The sequence below is a fragment of the Mesocricetus auratus genome, unplaced genomic scaffold (genome assembly GCF_017639785.1).
Source record: "Mesocricetus auratus isolate SY011 unplaced genomic scaffold, BCM_Maur_2.0 Super-Scaffold_100038, whole genome shotgun sequence".
Classification (NCBI taxonomy): Eukaryota; Metazoa; Chordata; class Mammalia; order Rodentia; family Cricetidae; genus Mesocricetus; species Mesocricetus auratus.
The window spans coordinates 3588989-3613375 of record NW_024429216.1 but is presented as its reverse complement, the minus strand read 5'-3'; the positions used below and the strand labels follow the sequence as shown (position 1 = coordinate 3613375).

At 48.2% G+C, this 24387-nt stretch overlaps 1 protein-coding gene across 1 annotated transcript; it reads right to left on the bottom strand.

Annotated features, from left to right (window-relative positions):
• Window positions 1-17973: 17973 nt before the first annotated feature.
• On the bottom strand, window positions 17974-22733 carry Pnma8a (PNMA family member 8A). The gene is made up of 2 exons (XM_005088250.4): window positions 20978-22733; window positions 17974-20482 (listed from the first exon to the last, which is right to left on the bottom strand). The coding sequence occupies exons 1-2, from the start codon at window positions 22254-22256 to the stop codon at window positions 20466-20468; spliced, it is 1296 nt and encodes a 431-aa protein (XP_005088307.2). The 5' UTR covers window positions 22257-22733; the 3' UTR covers window positions 17974-20465.
• Window positions 22734-24387: the final 1654 nt, after the last annotated feature.

Here is a 24387-nt window from a genome sequence, read left to right as displayed (position 1 = left end):
GGAAGCAAGGGTCAGCTCCATCTTTCCTTTCTCAGGCAGGGCGTGTGCAGGGAGGCAAAGAAGATACAAAACAAGCCTGCAACATGGTTAGCGTTCTGAAAGTTATGGTATAGTTAAAGAATAGTGACAAAACCGGTAAGGACGCAGAAGCCAGCTTGAATTGTATCCACCGGCCAATTCAGGGGCGTCTTTCTTTTTCTTTCATTCTTTCTGTTTCTGTCTCTGTCTCTCTGTCTCCCCCCTCCTCCGGCTCCCCAGCCACCAGACATGATCTCATGTCTCCCAGACTGGTCTTGAATTTACTATATAACCGAAATTTTGGACGTCTGATCCTCCTGCCTCCACTTCTCAATGTCCAGGGCTAGCTAGCTACTACATGCCTGCACCGTCGAGCCTGATTTATTCAGTGCTAGGTATGGGACCCAGGGCCCCTAGCTGCCCGGCAAGCTTTCTACCAGCTGAGATACACCCCAGCCGGAGCATTAACGTTGAAAGCAACAGATTGTAACAGACTGATACTCCCCAAATAAAATAAAAACAGCTGGGTCCATGTAAATATACACACATTGAAAGTAATTTTTAAAAAAGTCTTTCCTTTTTTGTTATATTTTTTTTGTGTGTATTTATGGTTGTATGTTCTGCCTGTGTGAATGCCTGTGTACCACAGGCATGCCTGGCGCCGTGGAGAAGAGGATGCCTGATCCCCTGGAACTGGAAATACAGTTGCGAGCCCACCCTCATGAAAACTTCCATCTGAACTCAGACCCTCTGGGAACACAGGAAGTGAGCCTGGAAGATGGCTCAGTGGTTAAGATCACTGGCTGCCCCTGCGGAGGCCCTGAGCAACCACATGGTAGCTCACAACTACCGGTAGCCAAGGGTGGTGACATACACCTTTATTTCTAGCACTCAGGAGGAAGAGGAAGGTTGATCTCTGTGACCTCAAAGCCACCCTGGTTTACATAGCCTGATCCACGTGGCAAGTTCCAGTCCAGACAAGGCTGCATAGTGAGATTTGCACTAAATAAACAATTAAAAACCTAACTACTTAAGCCGGGCGCTAGAGGTGCACGCCTTTAATCCCAGCACTCGAGAGGCAGAGGCAGGCGGATCTCTGAGTTCGAAGCCAGCCTGGTCTACAGAGTGAGTGCCAGAACAGCCGGGGCTACACAGAGAACCCTGTCTCAAAAACCAATAAATAAGTAACCTAGTTACTTGTAATAATAATGCACTCCCTGGCCCCTTTAGGCACCCACACAGGTACACACACACACACACACACACACACACACACACACACACACTTAAAAAGAAATCTTAAAATATTTTAAATGTAACAGCACATAAATTGTCTATGCAACATGGGAAGCAGTGTGAATCCAGCCCTGTGGACACACTTCCTTTCTCAAATTCCAAAGGCACTGGGCTGGGTACAGGGTTCATCAGTCGAGCATTTGCTTAGGACGTTCCTAAGTGGCATGCATCACACCACTGCAAAAGTCACACAAAAAGAGGGCAGGAAGGAGCAGGAGAGATGGCTTAGCTGTTAAGAACACTTGTTCTTGCAGAGGACCCGAGTTCAGTTCTCAGCACCGACATGGCAGCTCACAACCATCTTGTAAGTCACATACAACAATAAATATGTATGTCTTTAGAAATAAGTAAAAGTAAAAACATTCACTTTTAAAAGAAGACGGTGGGAGAGAGAGAAATCACCTTCAACGCTTCTATATAAGCTTGTGGTGTGTGTGTGTGTGTGTGTGTGTGTGTGTGTGTCGCATGTGTGCAAATCCTCTGAGAGGCCAGAAGAGGGCGTCAGGTCCCCTGAAGCTGGAGTTGCAGGGGGTTGTGAGCTGTCTGACCTGGATACTGGGAACTGAACTTGGATCCTCAACAGGAGTAGGAATCATTCTTAACCCATATGCCAACTCTCCAGCCCCACACCCCTTCATTCCTATGCATAGTATCGTGCGTTGTAACCCAGAGATGCATTCTCCTTCAAAAGGGAAGTAAAAATGCTGACCCATAATATTTGCTGCTGGGTTTATGAGTCCCTGGCACTCAGCTGCATGTCCCTGGTCTTATTAGGTACATTCCAAACTGAGAAGCCAGCAACAGAATGGTTCATTTATTTGACACCAGTGTTTATACCTTTCGCCAGGCTCCGGGTGGTGTGCTGAGCATACTTGAGTGTTCAGATGGGACAAGCTATGCATTTAGGAGCCCCGTCTCGTGGTTACGGCAGGCTGGCTCTGGCTGTTTACAGTGGGGGGAGGGAGGAAGACGAGAATGTTTGCTGGAGGGAGGCGAGGCCCTGGTGTGGGGTGAACAGAATACACTGGTTGGGCTTGGTGAGCCTGGAACACATTTTGCTGTCGTTTAGGGGGCGGTGCTGGCTTCACTGCCATTACTCTGGAGGAGTGAGCGCTTGGTACATTATTCTTATTCTTTCTAGTAGTTGATGGGCCGTAGGCATTTCGGATGGATCGGGTGGGGCAGGTATTCTGTAACTCGGGAGTCACTTAGAATACTAAGTGTTACACAGCTCAGATGGAAAGGTATTCTGGAGCTCGGGAGCCAAGGACTACCACAGGCTTTAGTAAGTATAGCAGCTTACAGCCCCGCCTCAGGGAAAGGCGTCCCCAGTTTATTGGCTCTGCTCTGGCAGCAGACAGTATTCCAGCTAGGGATGTTTTGCCCAGTGTAGCAGTTTTACTCCCGCAGGAGAGGGTTTCCCGGGTGAAGTTGCTACAGTTCAGCTCTGCTCCCGGGAGAGTGGAGAGCCCAGTGTAACAACTCCATTCTGCCAGTAGAGAAAGTGTTACAGCCCTGCTGGCTCCCCTCTGCCCAGGGTGGTCTCTGCAATGCAGTAAAAGAAGATCTTCACCCAAAGCTCATCCAAGGGGTTTATTGGGAGGGAAGAATCCAGGAGAGTGGCTGCCCTCTGCCAGAGTGGCAGAGGACAGCCTGGTAGTGCCAACAGCCACAAGCTGAACAGACACAGGGTTTATACAGGGCTTCCAGAGTGAGGATTGGACAGATTTTAATCTCCTGCTCAGGGATTGGCTAGTTTTCTGCACAGGGTTAGGGTCAGATTTGGCTCTGTGTGAAGGCATACATGGAGGCAGAACATTGTATACATAATAATAAATAATAAATAAATCTTTTTTTTAAATGAGGAAACAAGCCCAGAGAGGAAGATAGATGGCTTAGGTTTAGCCTAAGATCACTGGCAATGTCAAGGTCATCGGATAGCAGAGTTGCGGACCCTCCACTTCTCTGAACTCCTTTCTGGTGGAGCAGAGCCTACAGCTCAGCCCTGGAGGTTTTGAGGCTGGCAGAGGTGCGTCTAGGTAAGGCAAGAGAAGAGGCTCAGAAGGCCGAAGTTTGGTAAAAAGGAAAGTCTTGGAGGTCTGAGACTCTCAGATTCTGGCCCGGTTCTCGGCTCAGGGCAGAGAATGGCTCTTGCAAGGGAGGGAAACACAGAGGCCGATAGGCCTGGCCTCTCCCCAACTTCAGCCGCAGCCAGCTAAAGCAAGCCCAGAGTTACGCAGTTCCGTCCTCCCCCCCCACCCAGTCTGCCACTGGGTGACCCGCATGACCTTCCCAGCAGGCACCTGGTGAACCCAGCCCTCAAATACAGCCTGGCTGGAGGGAGAGCAGCCCCTTAAGAGCAGTTTCAGGCTGGGGCCCAAAGAAAACTACTTACTCACAAGCAGCTTCGGAGGCCCCGGGGGTGGGGGGACTGAATGGGCGGGATTAAGCCCTTTCCAGGGTCCCTGGGCCTCGGAAGCTGCTGAGAGGCGGTTTTCAGAGCAGGCAGCATCATCCGGGTAAAGAAGTGTCTGTAGACTGCAAAGGGAGATGATTCGGGATTCTTTTCTTTTTTAATCCCTGACCGTGTTATCACAAATATCCCTGGGAAGGCTTAAAGCAAGAGAGTTGGGTAAGGGGGCTGGGAGTTGAAGGCCAGCCTGGGGGTGAAAGACCCCAGGCGGGGGACTTTCACGGGAGGGAGACCCGAACCCAAGGAACAACGAGACCACGAGCTTGGATGCAACAGCAAGAGGCTTTATTTACACACGGGTACCCGGGCGTCTCAGTCTCGGGGGGCTGAGCGCCCCGAGCTGGGGACTCAGGGGTCCTTTTATAGCAAAAAGCGCAGTACAGAAGCGAGAAGCCTAGTAACAGGACCCTGATTGGGCAATTTAAATGAGGCTAGGGCTCAGAGCGCGGGCAAATAGAGATTTTTCTTGGAACTCAAGTTTCGGCCTTGGCCCTATCTGTGAGACGTATCTCAAAAAGAGAGGGAGGGAGAGAGAGGAAGAGAGGAGAGGGAAGAGATAAAGCAAGAGGAGAGGGCAGGGGGAGGCCCTGCAGTGTGACCTAGAACGCAGGGAGCCCTGGGCTCCATCCTCCTCCATGCATTAATGTTGTAGGAAGCTCACACGTGTGATCCCAGCTGCAGGAGGTGTTGGCCGGAGAGTCAAGAGTTCAGGGCCTGGGCTGCAGAGATGGCTCAGAGGCTAAGAGGCTGCTCTTCCAGAGGTCCCGAGTTCACTTCCCAGCAACCTCGTGGTGGCTCACAACCACCTGTAAGGAGAATTGGTGTCCTCTTCAGGCAGAACACTAAACACTTAAAAAAAAAAAAAAGAAAAGAAAAAGGTCAAGGCCATCTACAGAGTCTTAGGGAGTTAGAGGCCAGACTCAGCCAGAGACTACTTCAAAATGGAGAGGAAGAGGGAGAGTAGGAAGAGAAGAGGGAGGGGAGGGGAGGGAAGGGAAAAAGAAGCCAGGAAGGATCCATGGCAGCTTGAATGACAATGGCCCCCATAGTGTCATATATTTGCATTCCTGGTCCTCAGCCTATGGAACTGACTGGAAAGGATTAGGAGGTGTGGCCTTGTTAGAGGGGGGTGTGTTACTGAGGGTGGGCTTTGGGGTTTCAAAAACCCATGCCATTCCTAGGTAAGGCTCTCTGGGTCTGCCTCACAGAGATCAGATGTGAACTCCCAGCTGCTTCTCCAGCAGCACGGCCTCCTGCCTGCCACCAAGTGTGCCCCCATGATAGTCAAGGACTGTTGGGCCTAAGAAGGCTCGGATGTGAGGTCCAGTGTAAACTCCTGAGCCTGGCTAGAGTTTGGCGACCTGTCTCTGGCCTGTAACCTCCACGTGGGGGTGACTCAGCGAGGCCTCCTGTAAGACTGTCCCCTGGCTACCTGCCAGCTTGGTGGAATATTATTGGCCCCTACTCCTCACGTCACCTTAGCCCATCCTGAGAGTCCCATCCCCTACCTCAACCCTCTGTAAGTTCCTGCCTGTTGGAATAAGGCGAGATCCTGCTTCCACAGACTCCCGACTCAGTGTGTATTTCTCCTAACTAGGAGTGGGGAGGGTTTGAATAATCGACACTCACCATCCCTCTCAGCCCCGGGAAGAGACCGGCTGGACTGGCCCTTCCCAGCCCTACCTGCTGGAGGACCCGGCAAAGGACCAACCCTCTGAAACTGTTATGATAAAGGGCAAGGGGGACCTTGGTGGATTCCACAGCAAGCAAGGCTGACCAAGGCGGAAGGACAAACACACCAAGCAGACAGAGCTTAGTGAGAAGTTTTATTAGAAAGAGGAGGGAGGTGGTAAAACATGCCTTTAATGCCAGCACTCAGGAGGCAGAGGCAGGCGGTTCTCTGTGAGTTCGAGGCCAGGCTGGACCAACAGCCTCCAAAACAATACAGAGAAACCCTGTCTCGTAAAACCAAAAAAAAAAAAAAAAAAAAAAAGAAGAAGAGAAAAAAAGAAAGGGAGGGGAAGGAAAAGGAAAAGAGACACAGAAGATAGAAGAGGAGACAGGAAAAGCCCTGTCTGTCCCAGCGGAACAGAGGGAAACAGAGGAGCTGGAAAGAGAGGAGGGTGGGCAGCGTAAGTGAGCAAAAGTCTCTCTTTTGAAGGGGTCCTTTGTACCGGGGCTGACCATGGTACTGCTTGAGTGCATTCTGCCAGGTGGCAGGGGCAGGCCAGCATACTGCCTGAATCCTTACAGAAGCTGTAAGCAAGGCTCCAATTAAATGATTTCTTCTGTAAGTTACCTTGGTCATGGTGCTATGTCACAGCAGTAGAAAGGTAACTAAGATAGGGTCAGAATCAGAGAGGGAATGGTGTCCATGGCAACAAGAGTTCTGAGTGATGCAAGAAAGAGTAGTGAGTAAGGGAGTCAGGTGACTCGGAAAAGCCTGGAAATGAATCTGTGAACCCCAAGGGAAGCAGCCAGCCTCGCCTGCAAATTGCAGCCTGGAAACCCGCAGAACTGTCAGATAATAACTATACGTCGCTTTAAGCCAATAAGCTTGTGGTCATATGTTACAACAATGGGCACATGACCAGCAGAGATCGGAACCAGAATGTTTCATGTGAGCCATTATTATTCACATGTGCATAAGCATGCATAGACAGATACATGAAAACAAACATATTTACACTATGCACATACACCCAAACATATATAGGCATAGAGATGCAGACATGCATTTCCATTGTTTATGACCTGTACTGAAATTTGCATTGTAGAAATGGCAGTATACTCATGTCAGAAATGATTAGGTTGAAAGCATTAACACTCTTAAAACTGACATGGAAATGCTAATGTATCTAAAACTTACGTTTTGACAAATTCAAAGGATTCTTGTAAGTTCCAGGGAGCTGAACTGAACCCACCCAAACAGTTCAGATTTACTCCAAATAAATATTATCCAACCTTTCCCTGGTCCCGAGACTCCCTTCCCTCATCTTGGGACCCCTTGGGAACCACTCTCTCTTTTTATGATCCTCCTCTCCTCAAGTATCAGGACCTAAGAAAATTTTTTCTTTAACTTAACCTTGTCCTCTGCTCTGCCAACACTTTGACAGGTCTAAGAGGTGCCAGAGAGTTCCATACAGCCTGAACTGCAATGAAACAACCCCAGGACATGGCAGCATCCCAGCTTCCTCAGGTCCCCCCAAAGATGGTCAACGCCCCCCAGGTCAGCAGGAAATTGTCTTGAGAACTGGATGCCCTAATTCCCTAACCTGACGCACCTAACTCCCCACCTTTTTAATGATAAATAAAGGTAGGAATGTAAGAATTCAGGCACTACGCTGGCCTGCCCCTGTCACCTGGCAGAATGCACTCAGGCAGTACCCTGGTCAGCCCAGGGTTCCAAGATTGTGTAGTCTGCACGCAGGTGCAAAGGACCCCTTTAAAAGATAGACCCCGCCCACACACACTTATGCTCTCTTTTTCCAGCTCTCTTCTCACTCCTCCCGCTGTTCCCTTGGGGCAGACAGGACATTTCCTGTCTCTCTGTTCTCTTCTGTCCTCTCTCTGTGTCTCTGTGTCTCTTCCCCTCTTTTCTCTTTCCTTCCCCCTCCCTCCCCTTTCTAACAAAACTTATTACTCAAGCTCTGCCTGCCTAGCATGTTTGTCCCCGCCTCAGTCACCCTCGTCTGCCATGGAACCCGGCATGGTCCCCCACACAAGAACCCCCTCAAGCTTTATCGTAACAATGCATACGTGCAATGCATGCATTTTTACATAAACACAAAGAGATGCGTGCTGTAAATATTTTTTTCTCTTTTGGACGGAAAATGAGAACCGCTGTGGTCATTGCCTTTAGGAGACAGCAAGGGACAAGCAGAAGGGGCACCCTGTAACTTCAGTTCCGCACTGTTCAAGTGTCTAACGCCCCATGTTTCTGCTTTTAAAATGTCTCCATGTGCTATTTTGACAATGAACTTAAGGGTCACTTCTTGTGTTTGCCTTTATATGACTCCTTTGAAAATAAAGACAGAACCACATGACCTAAAAATAAAACATGTTAGAAGCCAAGACTGTATTATATGTAACCGCCATGGTGAATCTTTTTTTTTTCATTTTTCTCCTCTTTCTCCAGGTCTATTGTAAAACCTTTCTTTCCTGTGATTTCTTCTTGGATATCTGTCACTATATAAGACATAGAGGGCCTGGCCAGGACACCCCCACCCCCACCCCTGCAGGAGCACATCATTTGTAAGGCTGCCCAAGCCAGCAGCTGCCAAATGCTGGGCATTTCTCCCTGTCCAAGAATGGACGGATGGCGCACGCCTTTAATCCCAGCACTCGGGAGGCAGAAGCAGGTGGATCTCTGTGAGTTTGAGACCAGCCTGGTCTACAAGAACTAGTCCCAGGACAACCTCCAAAGCCACAGAGAAACCCTGTCTTGAAAAACAAAACAAAACAATCAAACAAAAAAGAATGGATGGAGGATCTGCTAAGGATGCCCTCACCCTGGATGACATAAGAACGCTAAAACAGCATGACATCGCGTGATGAGCGTGAACACACAGTTTACTGTTCTAGAGGTCTAGCCAGGGTGATTTCCCTTGTAAATGAGTGGAGATTTTGCACTTCTACTCAGAAATAAATATTCTTTATTTGAATTCCCCATCATGCCGCTCTTGGATTCTTCAGGATCTGTGGGAGCAAGCTGGAGTCTGCACTTGTCTGAACACTGGAGCAAGGAAGGATGGCACTGAAACAAAGAGTAACGTTTAAAACAAACAAAAAACCAAAAATAACAACAAAAAACAAGGCCTTGGGGCTGGAGAAATGATCCAGCAGTTCAGAGCACTGGCTCCTCTAGTAGAGTCACGGGGTCTAGGGAAAACATTAGAGCGCGACAGTTGCTTCTCTGTGTATCTAGGGTAACAATAGAATGTGTTAGTGTTAGCCAGGTGGTAGTGGTGGCGCACGCCTTTAGTCCCAGCACTCGGGAGGCACAGGCAGGCGGATCTCTGTGAGTTCAAGACCAGGGACCAGCCTAAGCTACAGAGCAAGTTCCATGACAGCCTCCAAAACAATACAGAGAAACCCTGTCCCGAAAAACCAAACAAAAAAGAATGTGTTAGTGTTTGTTGAAGGTACTTAGACCTTGAAGAAATCATGTAGACAGCAGTGGTTGTTTTCTATGATTAATAGAATTGATTTTCTGAAGAGGTTTTCCATCCGTTGCATGACTTTAGTCACAAGACTATCCAGACACACTTGGAGGTCTTGCATTATTGGACGCTGAAAACAGTGCACAATAAGGACTAACGGTTTCGGGAGTGTGATGGTTCCCCTTCAGAGAACATATTGAATAGATCAAATGGGCTTTGGTATGAGAACTTGTCCCCAAACACAACCTTTGTATACAATCAAACTCTGGACAGAGTTTCGAGGTTCAGTTCACAAAAACCGTTCCTTCTGCTGCCAGAGAATCTAAAATTACATTCTGAGGTGACTCTCCTTCCTTGAAAGTCCCGTACAACACAGAACACCCGATACCACTGGTCTTAGCTCACAACCTAATCTTTCACATTTTAAATTTTATTATTTATTCGGCAGCACACATGCAAAGGTTTAAGTATGGAGGTCAGAGGGCAGCCTGAGGAGGTCCCTTCTCTTCTCTCCTCCCACTGTGTGGCTTCCAGGGATCAAACTCAGGAGGTCAGACTTGGCAGCAAGCACCTTCATCCACTGATCCATCTCACCCAGCCACTGATCATTTATTAACATTAACATGCTCAAAATGCTCACACATGTAATCTTCAGGAGGCTAGGGCAGAAGGATTGCTGCAAGTTCAAGGACAGCCTGTGTTACATGCTGAGACTGCCTCAAAACAAAAACAAAATAATAATAGCTGGGCATGATGGCTCTTGCCTTTGATGCCAGTGTTGTGGAGGCAGAGGCAGGCAGATCTTTGAGAGTTCGAGGCCAGCCTGGTCTACAGAGCGAGTTCCAAGACAGCCAACTTTTATTTAAACATTTGTTTGAGACAAGGTCTCTCTACGTAGCCTTGTCTGTCCTGGAACTCACTACGTAGTTCAAAGTTCCCAGACTGACTTTGAACCCACAGAGATCTGGCCAGACCCTGCCTTCCGAGTGCTGGGATTACAGATGTTTGCTCCTACACCTAGAGTGTGTTTGTATTCATTATAGTGTGCATTTGTATGCATATATGTGCTTATGAAGGTCAGGGGACAACTTGTGTGGAAGGATGCTCTCTTCTTCCACCTCACAGGTCCCAGGAAGCCCAGAAGGTCAGGCTAGGCTTGGCAACAGAAGCCTTTTCCAGTTAAGTCACTCGGGTCTCCAGGGAGGGACTTGTCATCCTGTGTAAAATCCTGGAACTGGATGAAGGAAATAGACAGTTTAGCTTTTCAGTTTAAAAACACCACCAGGGTGGGACAGTGGTAAGGACAGTAGCTTCCTCAGCCTGACAACCAGAGTTCAGTCCCCAGATTCGCTGGTGGAGGGAGTGAACCGTCTCCTTGTCCTTATGCTCACACGGATGCATACAAATGCTTGATCTCTCTCTCTCTCTCTCTCTCTCTCTCTCTCTCTCTCTCTCTCTCTCTCTCTCATGCACACAGACACATTGATAATAAATTAAAAAGTTAGGGCTTTGAAAAGCCCAACACTCAAGTCCGGTGGTGGTGGCACACACCTGTAATCCCAGCACTAGGGAGGTAGAGGCAGGTGGATCTCTGTGAGTTCCAGCCCAGTCTGGTCTACAAAAGCTACACAGAGAAGCCCTGTCTTGAAAAAAAAATACATAAACATAAGTAAATAAATAAGAGCCCGACACTCCTGGCAACTGTTCACACAGTAGACTCAGCCTGAATGAGAAAGTCCTAGGTGGCCTCCAGAAGGTGCTACCACCGGCATGTGACCCCATCTATTACTCATTCACTCATTTTTATGGGGCCAAAGCTTTTCTGTGGCCACTGGGTGGAGGAATGAAGCATGACGAGGCATGTGCTTTGCAGAAATAGTCCATCAAAATTTTTTCAGTCGCAGACACGCCCATAGTGGAGTGAACTTTTCAAAATAACTGGCCCTCAGGCAGGGATGTGTCTTCCAAAGTAAGGACAATTTATAGGGAGGGCAAATATCTGCTCAAATGTGTTGGGAAACACGTCTAAGAGCAGCACAAAAATCTGGTTGACTTACCCATATTGATGAATGTGGTTTGGTGTGTATGTGTGTCTGTGTGTGTATATGTGTCTGTGTGTGTGTGTATATGTATGTGTGTGTATATGTGTGTGTCTATGTGTGTGTGTCTGTGTATGTGTGTGTATCTGTGTGTGTATCTGTGTATGTGTGTGTGTGTCTGTGTGTCTGTGTGTATATGTGTATGTGTGTGTCTGTGTGTCTATATATGTATGTGTGTGTGTCTGTGTGTGTATATGTGTATGTGTGTATATGTGTCTGTGTGTGTATGTGTGTCTGTGTGTGTGTATATATATGTGTGTGTGTGTATATAGGTATGTGTGTGTCTGTGTGTATATGTGTATGTGTGTGTCTGTGTGTCTATATATGTATTTGTGTGTGTCTGTGTGTGTATATGTGTATGTGTGTGTCTGTGTGTCTATATATGTATGTGTGTGTCTGTGTGTGTATATGTGTATGTGTGTGTATATGTGTCTGTGTGTGTATGTGTGTCTGTGTGTGTGTATATATATGTGTGTGTGTATATAGGTATGTGTGTGTCTGTGTGTATATGTGTATGTGTGTGTGTATATGTGTATGTGTGTGTCTGTGTGTATGTGTGTGTCTGTGTGTGTATATATGTATGTGTGTATGTGTCTGTGTGTGTCTGTGTGTGTGTGTATATGTGTGTCTGTGTGTGTATGTGTGTGTGTAGGGGGTTGTCAAGGCACTTACTCAGAGGCAAGGGACAACTTTCAGGAGTCAGTTGTTGGGTGCTAAATGAACTCAGGTTGTCAGTCTGGGTGGCAAGCACCTTTTACCCACGGAACCTTCTTGCCTGGTCTTACTTTTTTAACTTTATGTGTGCTCGTGAGATAGGGTGTTTAACATGAAGAGTTACATCTTCTAATGTGAAGTTTAGTAAATGTCTGCTATATGTGTGAATGACCCCAGTAGAAGGGCCTTACCTTTTTTCTAATTCATTTATTTAATTTTAAAGATTTATTGTGTATACAGTGCTCTGCCTGCATGCATCCCTGCACACCAACAGAGGGCACCAGATCTCGTTACAGATGGTTGTGAGCCACCATGTGGTTGCTGTGAATTAAACTCAGGACCTCTGGAAGAGCAGCCAGTGCTCTTAACATCTAAGCCATCTCTCCAGCCCCTATTTTCTATTTTATTTCATTTTTTTAAGTCTGATGCTTGGAGCTGACCAGATGGTTCAGTAGGTAGAGTCACTTACCAGTAGACCAGAATGACCTGGAACTCGTAGACATAGATCCTCTTTCTTCTGCCTTCCTTCCCAGGGCCAGGATTAAAGGCGTGTGTGCCACAACACCCAGTAGGCTGGCTTTTTATTACTATTATTATCGCGTTTTTATTACCTTATTTTAAATCTATAGGTGTGTTACCTGTGTACCACATACATACTCAGAAGGCCAGAAGAGGGTGTCAAACTGTATGTAGTTACAGACAGTTGTGAGCTGCCTCATGGGTGCTGGGAATCAAATCCAAGTCCTCCAGAGAAGTGGCCAGTGCTGTTAGCCGCTGAACCATCTCTCTAGCCCTGGTTCTTTTTACTATCCCAAGGATTCCATCCCCTATGGTGAGGCTCCAGTTTTTTTGTTTGTTTTGTTTTGTTTGTTTGTTTCGAGACAGGGTTTCTCTGTATTGTTATGGAGGTTGTCCTGGAACTCGCTCTGTAGCCCGAGTGCTGGGATTAAAGACATGCGCCACCAACGCCCGGCTCGAGGCTCCAGCTTGTTTAACCAGCCCTATGTCGATGGCCTTGGACTGTTTCATTTTTTGAGGGCATTCGCTTTGTAGTTTAAGCCTGGCCTACTGTAGTAAGACCCTCTCCCCAAAAAACAAACAAATAATAAAATAAAATAAAATAAACTCTCCGGCACTTTGGGCTTACTTGGTCTCTTTTTATCTTCTTTATCTTTTTAATGTCTACAGTATTCTGCATAAAGAAAAGAGCACCAGATCTCATTATAGATGGTTGTGAGCCACCATGTGGGTGCTGGGAATTGAACCCAGGCCCTCTGGAAGAGCAGCTAGTGCCTATAACCTCTGAGCCACCTCTCCGGCACCCCCCCCCACTTTAGTCTTTTTTTCTAAAGCTCCTCTCTCTGTCATATGGCTGCAGCCACTATGTGACTGGACTCCATGTTGGCTATAGTGCCCATTCTGCTGCCCAGGGCAGATGCCAGATTTACAGCTTGCCTGCCCTAGGGTGCTTTTCTTTTATGCTCCAATAAATTGTTCTTGAGCCTGCATCTAAATCCATCCTTAATTTTGCCGAGACTAATTAATATAACCCACTGTAATACTTGCCAGTGGCCACGCTGTCTCCCCCAGCAAAGATCGACTGGCAAGATCTCCTCAGCTAGGGTGGGTCTCGTGAGCCCCTCCCCTGCCTCTTTCCTTTCTGGCCATTTAGTTCATATTTCTCCCCCCTATTTTTCCCTGTTGACCGTTTTAGAAACAGCTTGCCTTGCACAGATAAAAGGAAGCTCAGTTAAGTCCACACAGTCTTGAGAAAGTAATGATAATGCTTCAGACTTAATCGGGAACATTCTGTACCTACTTCTCATGGAAGATCAAAAAGCAAAAAGAGAAACATCCCGAGCTCTCCTGGAGCATGGAAAGGGCCTCTAATTGCTGACATTGGTTACACATTTACCACTGTTCTAGGACATTCCCACAATATCTGCAGGCGCCTCTGCCCCTGGCTTGAGACTTTCTCTCACTGGCTCGGTCCTTGATCTGCCCACCCCACAGCCCCCCTGGCTTTTCATGCTTTACCAGAATAGATAAAAAGCTCACGCTGGAATTTTCAAAACTGATCTTTGAAGGCAAAGCCTGTTCTAACTAACACTGACGTTATATAACAAAATGGTGATGGGAAATGACCCGTGCAAGCTCTGCAGCCGGGTTCACGCAAAGGGCAGCAAGAGGGAGGAGATGTGGCCTCCACACATAACACAGGCGTGTGGCTCTGTCACGTTTGCAGTTTCGGGTGTGTGTGTGCATGTGTGTGTTTTGTTTTGTTTTTTTCAAGACAGGGTTTCTCTGTATTGTTTTAACAGCTGTCCTGGAACTTGCTCTGTAGACCAGGCTGGCCTCAAACTCAGAATGTGGTTTAATGTAGGAACATTCTTTAATTTTTACTGATACGTGTCTATGCACCACATGCATGCAGTACCTGCAATGCCCCAGAACTGGGGTTCCAGATGGTTTTGAGCCATATGGGTGCTGGAAACCCAATCCAGGTCCTCTGGGAGAGTAGCCAGTGCTCTTAACTGTCGAGCCATCTCTTCAGCCCCCGGAAGATATGTTTAAAAGACATGTGGCAGCAGGTGGTGATGGCCCATGCCTTTAATCCCAGCACCCGGCAGACAAGAGGCAGGTGGAACTCTCTGAGTTCGAGTCCAGCCTGGTCTATAGAGTGAGTTCCAGGGCAGGCAGGGATACACACAGAGAAACCTTGTCTCAGAAGCTAGAAGAAGAAGAAGAAAAAAAAAAGGCATATGCTTCAAGCTGGGTCTGGGGGTACCTGTACGAAATCCCAGACACCCTGGAGGCTGAGTTCAACACCGGCCTGGGCAGCTCAGTGACCTAGGAGTGCAGCTCAGAGGTACGGCCCCGGTCCAGGGCCCCAAGAGTGAGGGGCTGGGAGAGGGGTTCAGTGGCAGAGCACCTGTCTAGTGCCTAAGAGGTCCTGCATTCAACCCCAGTCCCTCAAAATACAGAAAACAAGAGAATAAAAGTATGTGGGCGTGGCTTGGCCAGCCATGGTGATCTCAGCACTCAGGCGGCTGAAGCAGGACATTTTTCTCCTTGGTATGGAGCTAATAACAAAAGATTAGATGTTGTCATCAGGGCTGGGGCTGTAGCTGAGTGGGAAGAGTGCTTGCCTAGTGTGCATGAAGCCCTGGGTTCTATCCCCAGGCCTGCATAAACTTGCATTCATCCTCTCAACATTTAGAAGGCAGAGGCAGGAGGATCTGAAGTTCAAGGTCATTCTAGGCTACATATTAAGTTCAAGGCCAGCCTGGGCTCTGTGAGGTCCTGTCTCAAAAGGTGTGGAGGGTTGGATATTGACCAGGGCTTAGTACTGAAACACTCACCTAACATGTACAGGGATCCCAGGTTCAAAACTCCAGCACTGAACAATACAAGATGGTCATGGTGGTTTGCACCTATAACCCTAACACTTGGGAGCCTGAGGCAGGAGAATTACAATGAGTTTAAGACCAGCCTGGGATGCATAGAGAAGTCTAGTCTGGCCTACAGAATGGGCTAGTAGCCTACAGAATGGGACAGGGTCTGACAAGGGCTACAGAATGAAACAGAAGCTGATTGCGTCTTGTCCCCCCCCCCCCATTTTCTCCACCCTCTGCTATTTCTCAGCACACTAGCAGGCCAGCTCCAGAAGGCTGGCGCTCTCTCCGGCTGACTGGCAGTTTGGCTCTGAGATGGCCTTCATGTCATCCCCTGGACCTGGGTCCCATCCATGGACCTCCCCCCATTAGGCCCAAGGGGATTTTCTCAGTTTCCTAATGAGCTTAACAGACCCCAACAGATGACCATCATAGGTGTTCTTTGAAGACCTTGCCCAAAGATGGCCGACCAATCGAAATCAGTGCTTCAGATCGACTCCTGTTCAGCCCTAGGTCTCTTCATTCCTTGACACGCCCCTTTCACTTTTCACAGGAGCTCAACCTGACCCTTGGATCCCACTTCCCTGTAGTTGCAGTTCCCCGTCTGCGTTCATCACAATCCCCAGAGCGTCGTAAAGATGTCAGCTCTGGGCATCAGTCAGTGATGTACTTGCCATGCAGGCATGAGGACCTGAGTGCGAGTCTCCAGCATCCACATAAGAATCCAGACACAGCAAGCTGGGTGGTGGTGACCCTCACCTCTAATCCCAGCACTCAGGAGGCAGAGGCCGGCAGATCTCTGAGTTGAGGCTAGCCTGGTCTACAGTGCCAGTTCTAGGTTACTAAGGGCTACATAGAAAAACCTTGTCTTGGAAAAACAAAAACAAACAAACAAACAAAAAACCAGGTGCAGCAGTGTTGGGGAACAAACACAGGAGAATCCACAGAGCTCACTAGAGGGCGAGCCTCACCCGGTCAGTGAACTTCAGTGAGAGATCTTTTTTTTTGTTTGTTTGTTTGTTTGTTTTTTTTTTTTTTTTGGTTTTTTACGAGACAGGGTTTTTCTGTATTGTTTTGGAGGGTGTTGGTCCAGCCCGGCCTCGAACTCACAGAGATCCGCCTGCTTCTGCCTCCCGAGTGCTGGGATTAAAGGCATGCACCACCACAGCCCGGCTCAGTGAGAGATCTTATCCCACAAAGTAAAGTGGAGAGCATTTGAGAAACCATCTAACATCAACCTCTGGCCTATATGCACTCACGCATGCACACACACACACACACACACACACACAGAGGAATATCCCACATGAACATGTATCCACACACACTAAGGTGTACCCGCATGAACTGCACACACTAAGGTGTGTCCCATGTGATCTTGTACACAGACACACACACAAACACACACACACCAATGTACCCACACACATGAACATGTAGACACAAATCCTCAAGATGCTATTTCCAAGGCACAATGCCAAGAAATGCTGATTTTACAGTTGAGACCACAAAGCAGCATAATAATAGAGACTGCAGGGGACTCTGGCATGGAGGACTCCTTACTTCGGGAGCCCCTAGCATGGGGGGCCTTCAGCAGGAGAAATCTTTAACTAAAAGACTTTTGTTTTAGTTTGCAAACCAGGGTTTCTCTCTGCAGCCCTGGCTGACCTGGAACTCACTTCGAAGAACAGGCTGGCCTAGAACTCAAAGATTTGCCTGTCTCTGCCTCCTGTGTGCTGGGATTAAAAGCGTGCATCACCACAGCCAGCTAAAAGACTTCTAAGGCTCGGAATGGTAGTTCATGTCATTAATCCCAGCACTTGAGAAGGCAGAGAGAGGCATGTGGATCTCTGGGAGCTGCAGGCCAGCCAAGACTATGTAAGTTAAGACTGTGCTCCAACTCATACACATCTCCCCTCCAAAAATAGGCTTCTGCCTTGGGACAGGTGAAATGGTTCAGCAGGTTAAAGGTGCTTCCTCAAAGGCCTGTATTAAATCCCAGGAACCCATGTCAAGGTGGAAAGAGAAAACTGGTCCCACAAAGCTGTCCTCTGAGCAGCACGGAGTGTGTTGGCGTATGTTCCCACACACACACACCATGCTCCCAGACCATAAACTGTTTAAAGCCCTCTGTCTCTGCCAAGGGGCAGGAAGGAAGAAAGAGTTCTCACTCTCCAGATACTTGTACAATAAACTGGTATCATCCAGGCCCGATGACACAGGTCTATAATTTTTTCTACTTGGGAGACTGAAGCAGAAAGGTCACAAGTTCAAGGCCAGCCTGAGCTACACTGACCACACTGAAACCTTAGCTTGGAAATAAAACATAAAAAAAAGGGATAGGTATATGGCTCAGTGGTAGAACCCCTACCTAGAATCCCCTAGTGAGGGCTTAGGGGTGTGGCTCAGTGGTAGAGCCCCTGCCTAGAATCCCCCAGTGAGGGGCTGGGGTGTGGCTCAGTGGTAGAGCCCCTGCCTAGAATCCCCCAGTGAGGGACTGGGGCCGTGGCTCAGCAGTGGGGTGACTACTTAATATGTGTGAGGTCCTAGATTCAATCCCTAGTACCAAAACATAAGTAACTAAATAAACTAATAATTTCAGATCATCCAACATCACTTTTTACCTATTCTAGACAGCATAGGGCCATTGGGGGCATGGAAGACAGATCACAACCACCAATAACAGATAGCTTCTTCTTCTCTTATGGGAAATTAACAATGGTCATGTGAATGAATCCCTTACTGCTCATCAGAGAAGTACTTCCTCCAAGCGCCACCCTGCACACACCTTCCTCCAAGACAGACTACACAGAGACTTCATTTGCACAACTTTATTTTACACTCACACATTTAAATTCATTGATTGTTACATCAATGCACTATTTCAACGAAGGTGTCTCGGGATTATCATGAGAATTGGGCCTGGTGGTTGACGGATTCACTGACAAATGTCTAACAACTGATGACAGTTTCTGAATCAAGAAAACTGAAGCGGGAAGAGAGCTTGAAAACTCACAAGGGCTGGAAGGAAATCCAGGACAGAAACCCAACTGGGTATCAGGTCAGCCCAGATTAGCAAGGGGCTCTGTTGTCAATCACAGCTGAACAGGAAAGGGAAACGCACAGCTGCAGACTCACTTTGGACTTTATGTTATGGAACGCGCAGGGGACCAAATCCCTCCACTTCCCGACCAAATTCGTCCACTTCCTTCGTACCTTTCTCCTCAAAGTTCACATCTAGAAGAAACTTTAATTAGAGAGTAGGCGTGGTGCACAACACCTCAGTTAGGAAACTATGTTTCAAGGACAAAGATCTGAATTTGATCCCCAAAACCTGTGCAGTAAAAAAAAAAAAAAAAAGGCAACATTGTAGCAAGGCTAGAAGCCCCTGTGCTGGGGAGACAGACCGGAAGATCCCTAGCATCCTCTGCCCCGCCAGCCTCCTAGCCAGTTTCAAGCCAGTGAGAAGACTGTGTCTCATGAAAAGGCCGTTGGTGGCTGAGGAGTGAACACCGAAGGCAATCTGCCTCCACACACGTGCTCATCTGCACAGATGAACACACACACACAGAGAGAAAAATGCGATTATATACAATGTACAGTGCCAATGACTAGTTACACTTATTCTATGCACACAAGGGAATATTCCAGTATTTTGGATTACAACATAGTTATCACTTTTCTACACTTTAAAAAAAAGTTCCTATTTACTTATTTACTTTGAGACAGGGTCTTACTCTTTAGCCCAAGCAGGCCTTGAACTAATAGCAATTCTCCTGCCTCAGCCTCCACATGCTGGGATTACATCCGTGTGTCATTATTTTATTTTGAATGTCAAACTTTTTTATTATATTTATGCACTGGTATGATCATGCCATGGAATGATTGTGGAGGCCAGAGGGGACTCTCTGGAGTTGCTTCTCTTTTTAATTATATTTATTCACTGGTATGCTCATGCCATGGAATGATTGTGGAGGGCAGAGGGGGACTCTCTGGAGTTGCTTCTCTCTTTCCATCATGTAGATGCCAGGGATTGAACCCAGAGACTGGGGCTTAGTGACAAGCCCCTTTTCTCCCTGAACCATATCTCTAGCCTCTCTTTCATACCTTTTAACATTAAAAAAAAATCCTTAGGATGTAGCGACGTACCATCCAGACTCCTTCACATGGCAGAAATCAGAGGACAGAAATCAGTCTATTTTAAATACACTTTTGAAAAGAGAGAGGTTTTCCCTTTCTTACTATTATGTAAGTAACTGATCCCCCCTCAAAGACAGGGGGTCTCATAGAAGTCAACAGAATTAGAGCTAAAAACTGATTTTTATCTACCAACCTCTCCTACCCACCACGGGCTTCCTTGAGAGAACATTAACCCATTTGGGAACTAAAGTGCCATTTTTATTCCATTTTGTTTTTTATTGGTTCTGAAACTAGAACCCAGAGCCTTCCATATACTAGCAGGGGCTCTACCACTGAGCCACACCCCTAGCCCCTCACTGGGAGATTCCCCAGCCCAGAAGCTTATTATTTCAGATATGTTGGCTGCCCAGCAAGTTGTTGGGCTCTACTTGTATCCAAGACCCGATGCTGGTGTTACGGGCCAGGGCAGTCATGCCTGGCCTTTTTCCAAGCCTCCTAAGGACTAGAACGCAGGTCTTTGTGTTTGTATTGCAAGCCCTCTTACCCACTAAGCCATCTGTCCTGCCCTCAGTTTCTTTAAAGACTCTGAAATCTGAAGAATTCAAGGGCAAACAGATGTTTGTTTTGTTTTGTTTCCCCAGAACTAACTCCTGGGACCTAAACAACTTCCAGTTAGGTTGCTGTAGGACAGAACTTGAAAAACACACACACGAAGCTTTGAAGAGCAAGGCCTGACTTACCAAATGCTGACAACACAAGGGACAAAACAGCCACCCTGTCCTTCTGGACTTCAGGCTCTGCAGGCGGCCTGGGCCTCCAGAAGAAAAGGAAGGAGGCAGAGGACAATAAAGGCTCAATGTAGGTAAGCATAACCATGAAGCCCCTCTGGGCAAAGGGGAAAGAATGTTCTGGAATTCTCTGAAGCTACTCATCACCTCTTCTGCCTTTGAGAAGAAGTGCCAGCTGAGGAAAACACACAAAGAGGGTACCCGCCCCCGACAATCCTCCCCTCCTAAGGCCTGGCATCTGTTACCTGTGTGGGCCAGACACGCACACATATCACGGGCCCCCAGATAGTCCAAAGTCAACCACAAAGAAAAAGTTTGCTCGCGACTTGAAACATCTTCCTTGGTACTCTTCCGTCTCCTCGGGTACAGGGCTCCCCGAATCATAGATTGCTGGGATCTGTGGATAAATCAGAACATCCCAACAAGGGGGACAGGGATAGGCATAATTAGATATTTACTGCCTGGGAACCTCCTGAGTCCATGGTCATGGCCTCACCCATCCCACCCAGCCAGGCCCTAGAAACATCAGTACCCTAGAGTCCTGCACCCTAACCCACAACAGAATCTCAAATCATAAGTTTCTATGCAGTCCAGCCGGATCTCAGACTTTCAACCCCAAGTTGAGTCTCCCAAGTGCTGGGATTACATGTGTGTGCAACGACTACATGCCCCCAAACCATTACGTTGCTTTGGAGGGAAGTGGGTGACCCCAATCCTAACAAGGGCTCGAGGAGGGAGGCCCAGGCTCTCCCTCACTGACCCTCACCTGGGAGAGTGTGAACACTTTCCGTAATGCACTGAGGTCCTGTGAGCCTCTCTGCCTCCTCCCCCCACCCCCCACCCCCACTGCAACCCCACTTCAACTAACCAAGTCATTTCTATATCCATTCACCTTTGGAGACACGAGGGAAGCCTCCTGACTTCCGAGCCCTGGATGTTGACGCGGGGGCATCAGCCGACTGGGCCCCCCCAGGAGCCCTTTGAGCTGACATGGCCCTTCTAGAACTAGGCCCTTTCTTAGGAATCACAGCTTTGCTCTTGGTGGCTTCGGAATCAACCAGAACACAAGAGAGAGAGCCCACGCTCATCTTCCTCTTCTTCCTCGTGGGGGCAGGGATCTTATGTGAAGCCCAGGTCATGGCTTTCTTCTTGGGAGGGTTTTCAGGTTCACCGTCTTGATCTGAGTGCTCTAGACTCCCAGGACTCTCTGCTGTGGGCAGTGTACGCTGAGGAAGATCGTTGGGATCCTTCCAGACTCGTTTCTTCTTCCAAACTGTCTCCTCCTGCTTCACGAAGGGTTTTTTGTTGCTCTTAACAGAGTCTGGGGTCTCTGAGCTTTGGGCAGGCGCAGCTTCAGGGCTTTCCAAATACGCCTTGTTGTAGTAATTGTTGCCGTGGGGTTTTCTCCAGTATATTGGTTCTTGCTTAGGATTTTTTTTCTGCTTCCTTCTCCTGGAACGAAGCTTACCTCCAGCCCTGTGAACTAGAGGTTTTGGAGGGTCGCCGCGGTCCTCTGCTTTCCTCCAATAGTTTCTGTCCTCTGTCTTGAAAGCCGAGCCCACCTCAACGCCCAGCCCGGGCTCCTTCTTTACCGTCTTCGTCGCTGTTGAAGCCCAAGACGCCCTCAACTCAGACTCCTCAGCCCTCGCTTCTTCCTCCCGATTACGGATTTCAGCATCCATGTAAAAGATAACCTGTACCACCGCGCCCAGGAGCAACCCCATGGCTTCTGCCCAGTTCGGTGAAGGCTGGCTTGAGTTCGGGAATGCCGGGTGGTGGTTAAACCTCAAGAGGCGCACCACATCCTCCCAAGTGCGCCCTTCGGCATCCAGGAATTCGTTGAGATTTTTTAAGAACTCAGCGTCCTGGGTGGGGTTCCTGCAGACCACTTTCCAGACACCGCCCCTCCCTGGGAACTCGCGGGGTATAGAGCTGAGATTCACACCCTCGCTAACCTCAACGAGAGCAGCCTTGACGTTCTCTTGCCGCAAAAAAATTTTGTTGAGCACACGGTACGTGCCCAGGGGCAAGAGGACCCCGTTCAAGGTCTCCTCGATCTCTGCGTGACCACAGTGTTCGGGGATGCCAGTGACCAACAGAGACCTGTGGATGTCCAGTCCCATGCCTCTACACCAGTCCTCCAGCAGGCTCATGGCCTTAGGTTCCGACATCTTCCTGCTCTGCCTGTGCTGGGAACAGAGAATCTATGAAGGAGCTGATGGAGGTGAGGTGGTCAAAATATGAATCTCGCAGGTGACAAGACAGTGAGGTCAGATTCCCTGGAAGATGGCTGCCTTGCAAGAGGCCTAGCTCTTCCCCACCAAGATGCTCCTCCCTAACCTGGGCCCCAGTTGCTCACGTGTTCCGAATATGGTGCAATTGGCCTTGGCCCCTTCCTGCAGCCTGGAGCTCTGCAGGTTCACAGGGATGGTCTGGCCACCCCGGCTTCTGGCAGTCCAGGCAGGCCAAGGACAGGAGGCTGGAGAGCAGTTGCCCGCTGAGAGCAGGGCCCCGGCCCCGAAGAGCCAGGAAGTTGTGCCTATGCCCAGATCCAGCCCAGTCTGCACAGGTACACAGCCTTGATCCCCTGAGCACCACCAAGCTGGTGTTCAAGAGTGCTCATGCGCACTTGATTCCTGCACAAGGCTCTCAGATCTGCATCCCCGGCAGTCTCCATGGCAACCGGCCACTGGTTGCTAGGCATCCTGAGGCCTGCTGTGACCCTGCAGTTGGGCTTAATAGAAAAAATGGACAAAAGATGTGGTCACTGAGACTGTTCGGATGTCCACTGGGCAAAAAAAGTCAGTATCCTACATCCATCCGGGGACAGTTTCTCTACTATTTTTTTCCTTTTTAAAATTATGCACACACACACACGTCTCACTCTCACACACCAAAAAGGGTCCTACTGTGCAGCCCTGGCTGTCCTAGAACTCTCTGTGTAGACCAGACTGGCCTGGACCCCCCAGAGATTCACCTGGCTCTACTTCCTGGGTGTTAGTATTAAAGGCATGTGACACCACGTCTGGCCACGTCTGGCAACTTGTTTTTTTTTTTTTTTTTCGAAACAGGTTTCTCTGTGGCTTTGGAGGCTGTCCTGGAACTTGCTCGTGTAGACCAGGCTGGTCTCGAACTCACAGACATCCGACTGACTCTGCCTTTTGAGTGCTGGGATTAAAGGCGTGCACCACCAACGCCCTGCGCTACTTATCTTATAAAGTTTACTAAAGTTGAGGTGACTTAGATGAAAATTCCCAAGACTGGGTTTATGTTTGAATTTGACCAACTGTATCACATGTAACTACAAAAAAGGAAACTTCTGTGACCCCAGAAACTGAGATTTACCCCATATATGAAGAACAACTGAAAAACTCTGTGTGGTGGCACACACCTTTAATCCCAGCACTGTGGAGGCAGAGGCAGGCGGACCTCTGAGTTCAAAGCCAGCCTGGTCCACAGAGCAAGTTCCAGGACGGCCAGGACTACACAGAGAAACCCTGTCTCAAAAAACAAGAACAACAACCAAAAAGGAAACTGAAGGGCGAGGACAGTGGCTATGTGAGTAAAATACTTGCTGTGTAAACATGAAGACTTGAGTTCAGATCCCCAGCACCCATGAAAGAAGAAAGGTAGGGCATCACAGGGCTGTAATTCCAGTGCTGGAAACAGATGTGAACAGTACCGTAGGAGCCCCTGGACCAGCCAGTCTACCACAGAGCATGATCCAGGCCAGCGAGAGACCCTGCCTCAAAAATTCATGGTGGCACACGCCTTTAATCCCAGCACTCAGGAGGCAGAGACAGGTGGATCTCTGAGTTAGAGGCCAGCCTGGTCTACATAATGAAATCCTGTCTCTAAATAAAGTGGAAAACAATCTGGAAGGTACCAGCATTGACCTCTGGCCACCACAAGCACACACATGCAAGCAAACCCTCCTCTAAACACACAAACACAAAAATGATGCCTTTTGATTATACCGTTTCAATGCAATGTGGGCTTTGGAGAAAGTCGTATTTCTAAAACTCTGCATTTCAGATTGATGTCATTTGTGAGTGTGTGTGTGTGTGAGAGAGAGTGTGTGTGACATTTGTGTAAGATTGTGCGTGTGCCAAAGCACACATGTGGAGACTGGAGGACAGCTTGCTGGAGTCAGCCCTCCCCTTCCACATGGATTGAACTCAGACCCTGGCTTGTGCAGGGGACACTTTTACTCCCTGAGCCATCTTACGGTCCCAAAACCTGTGCCTAATTGTCATTCCATGTGGTTGGAATATGTAAAAAAGAAAAGGAACGACTTTAGAA

Coding starts and splice junctions, on each gene's coding strand:
- Pnma8a (XM_005088250.4), bottom strand. CDS start 22,256: ATGTCGGAACCTAAGGCCATGAGCCTGCTGGAGGACTGGTGTAGAGGC.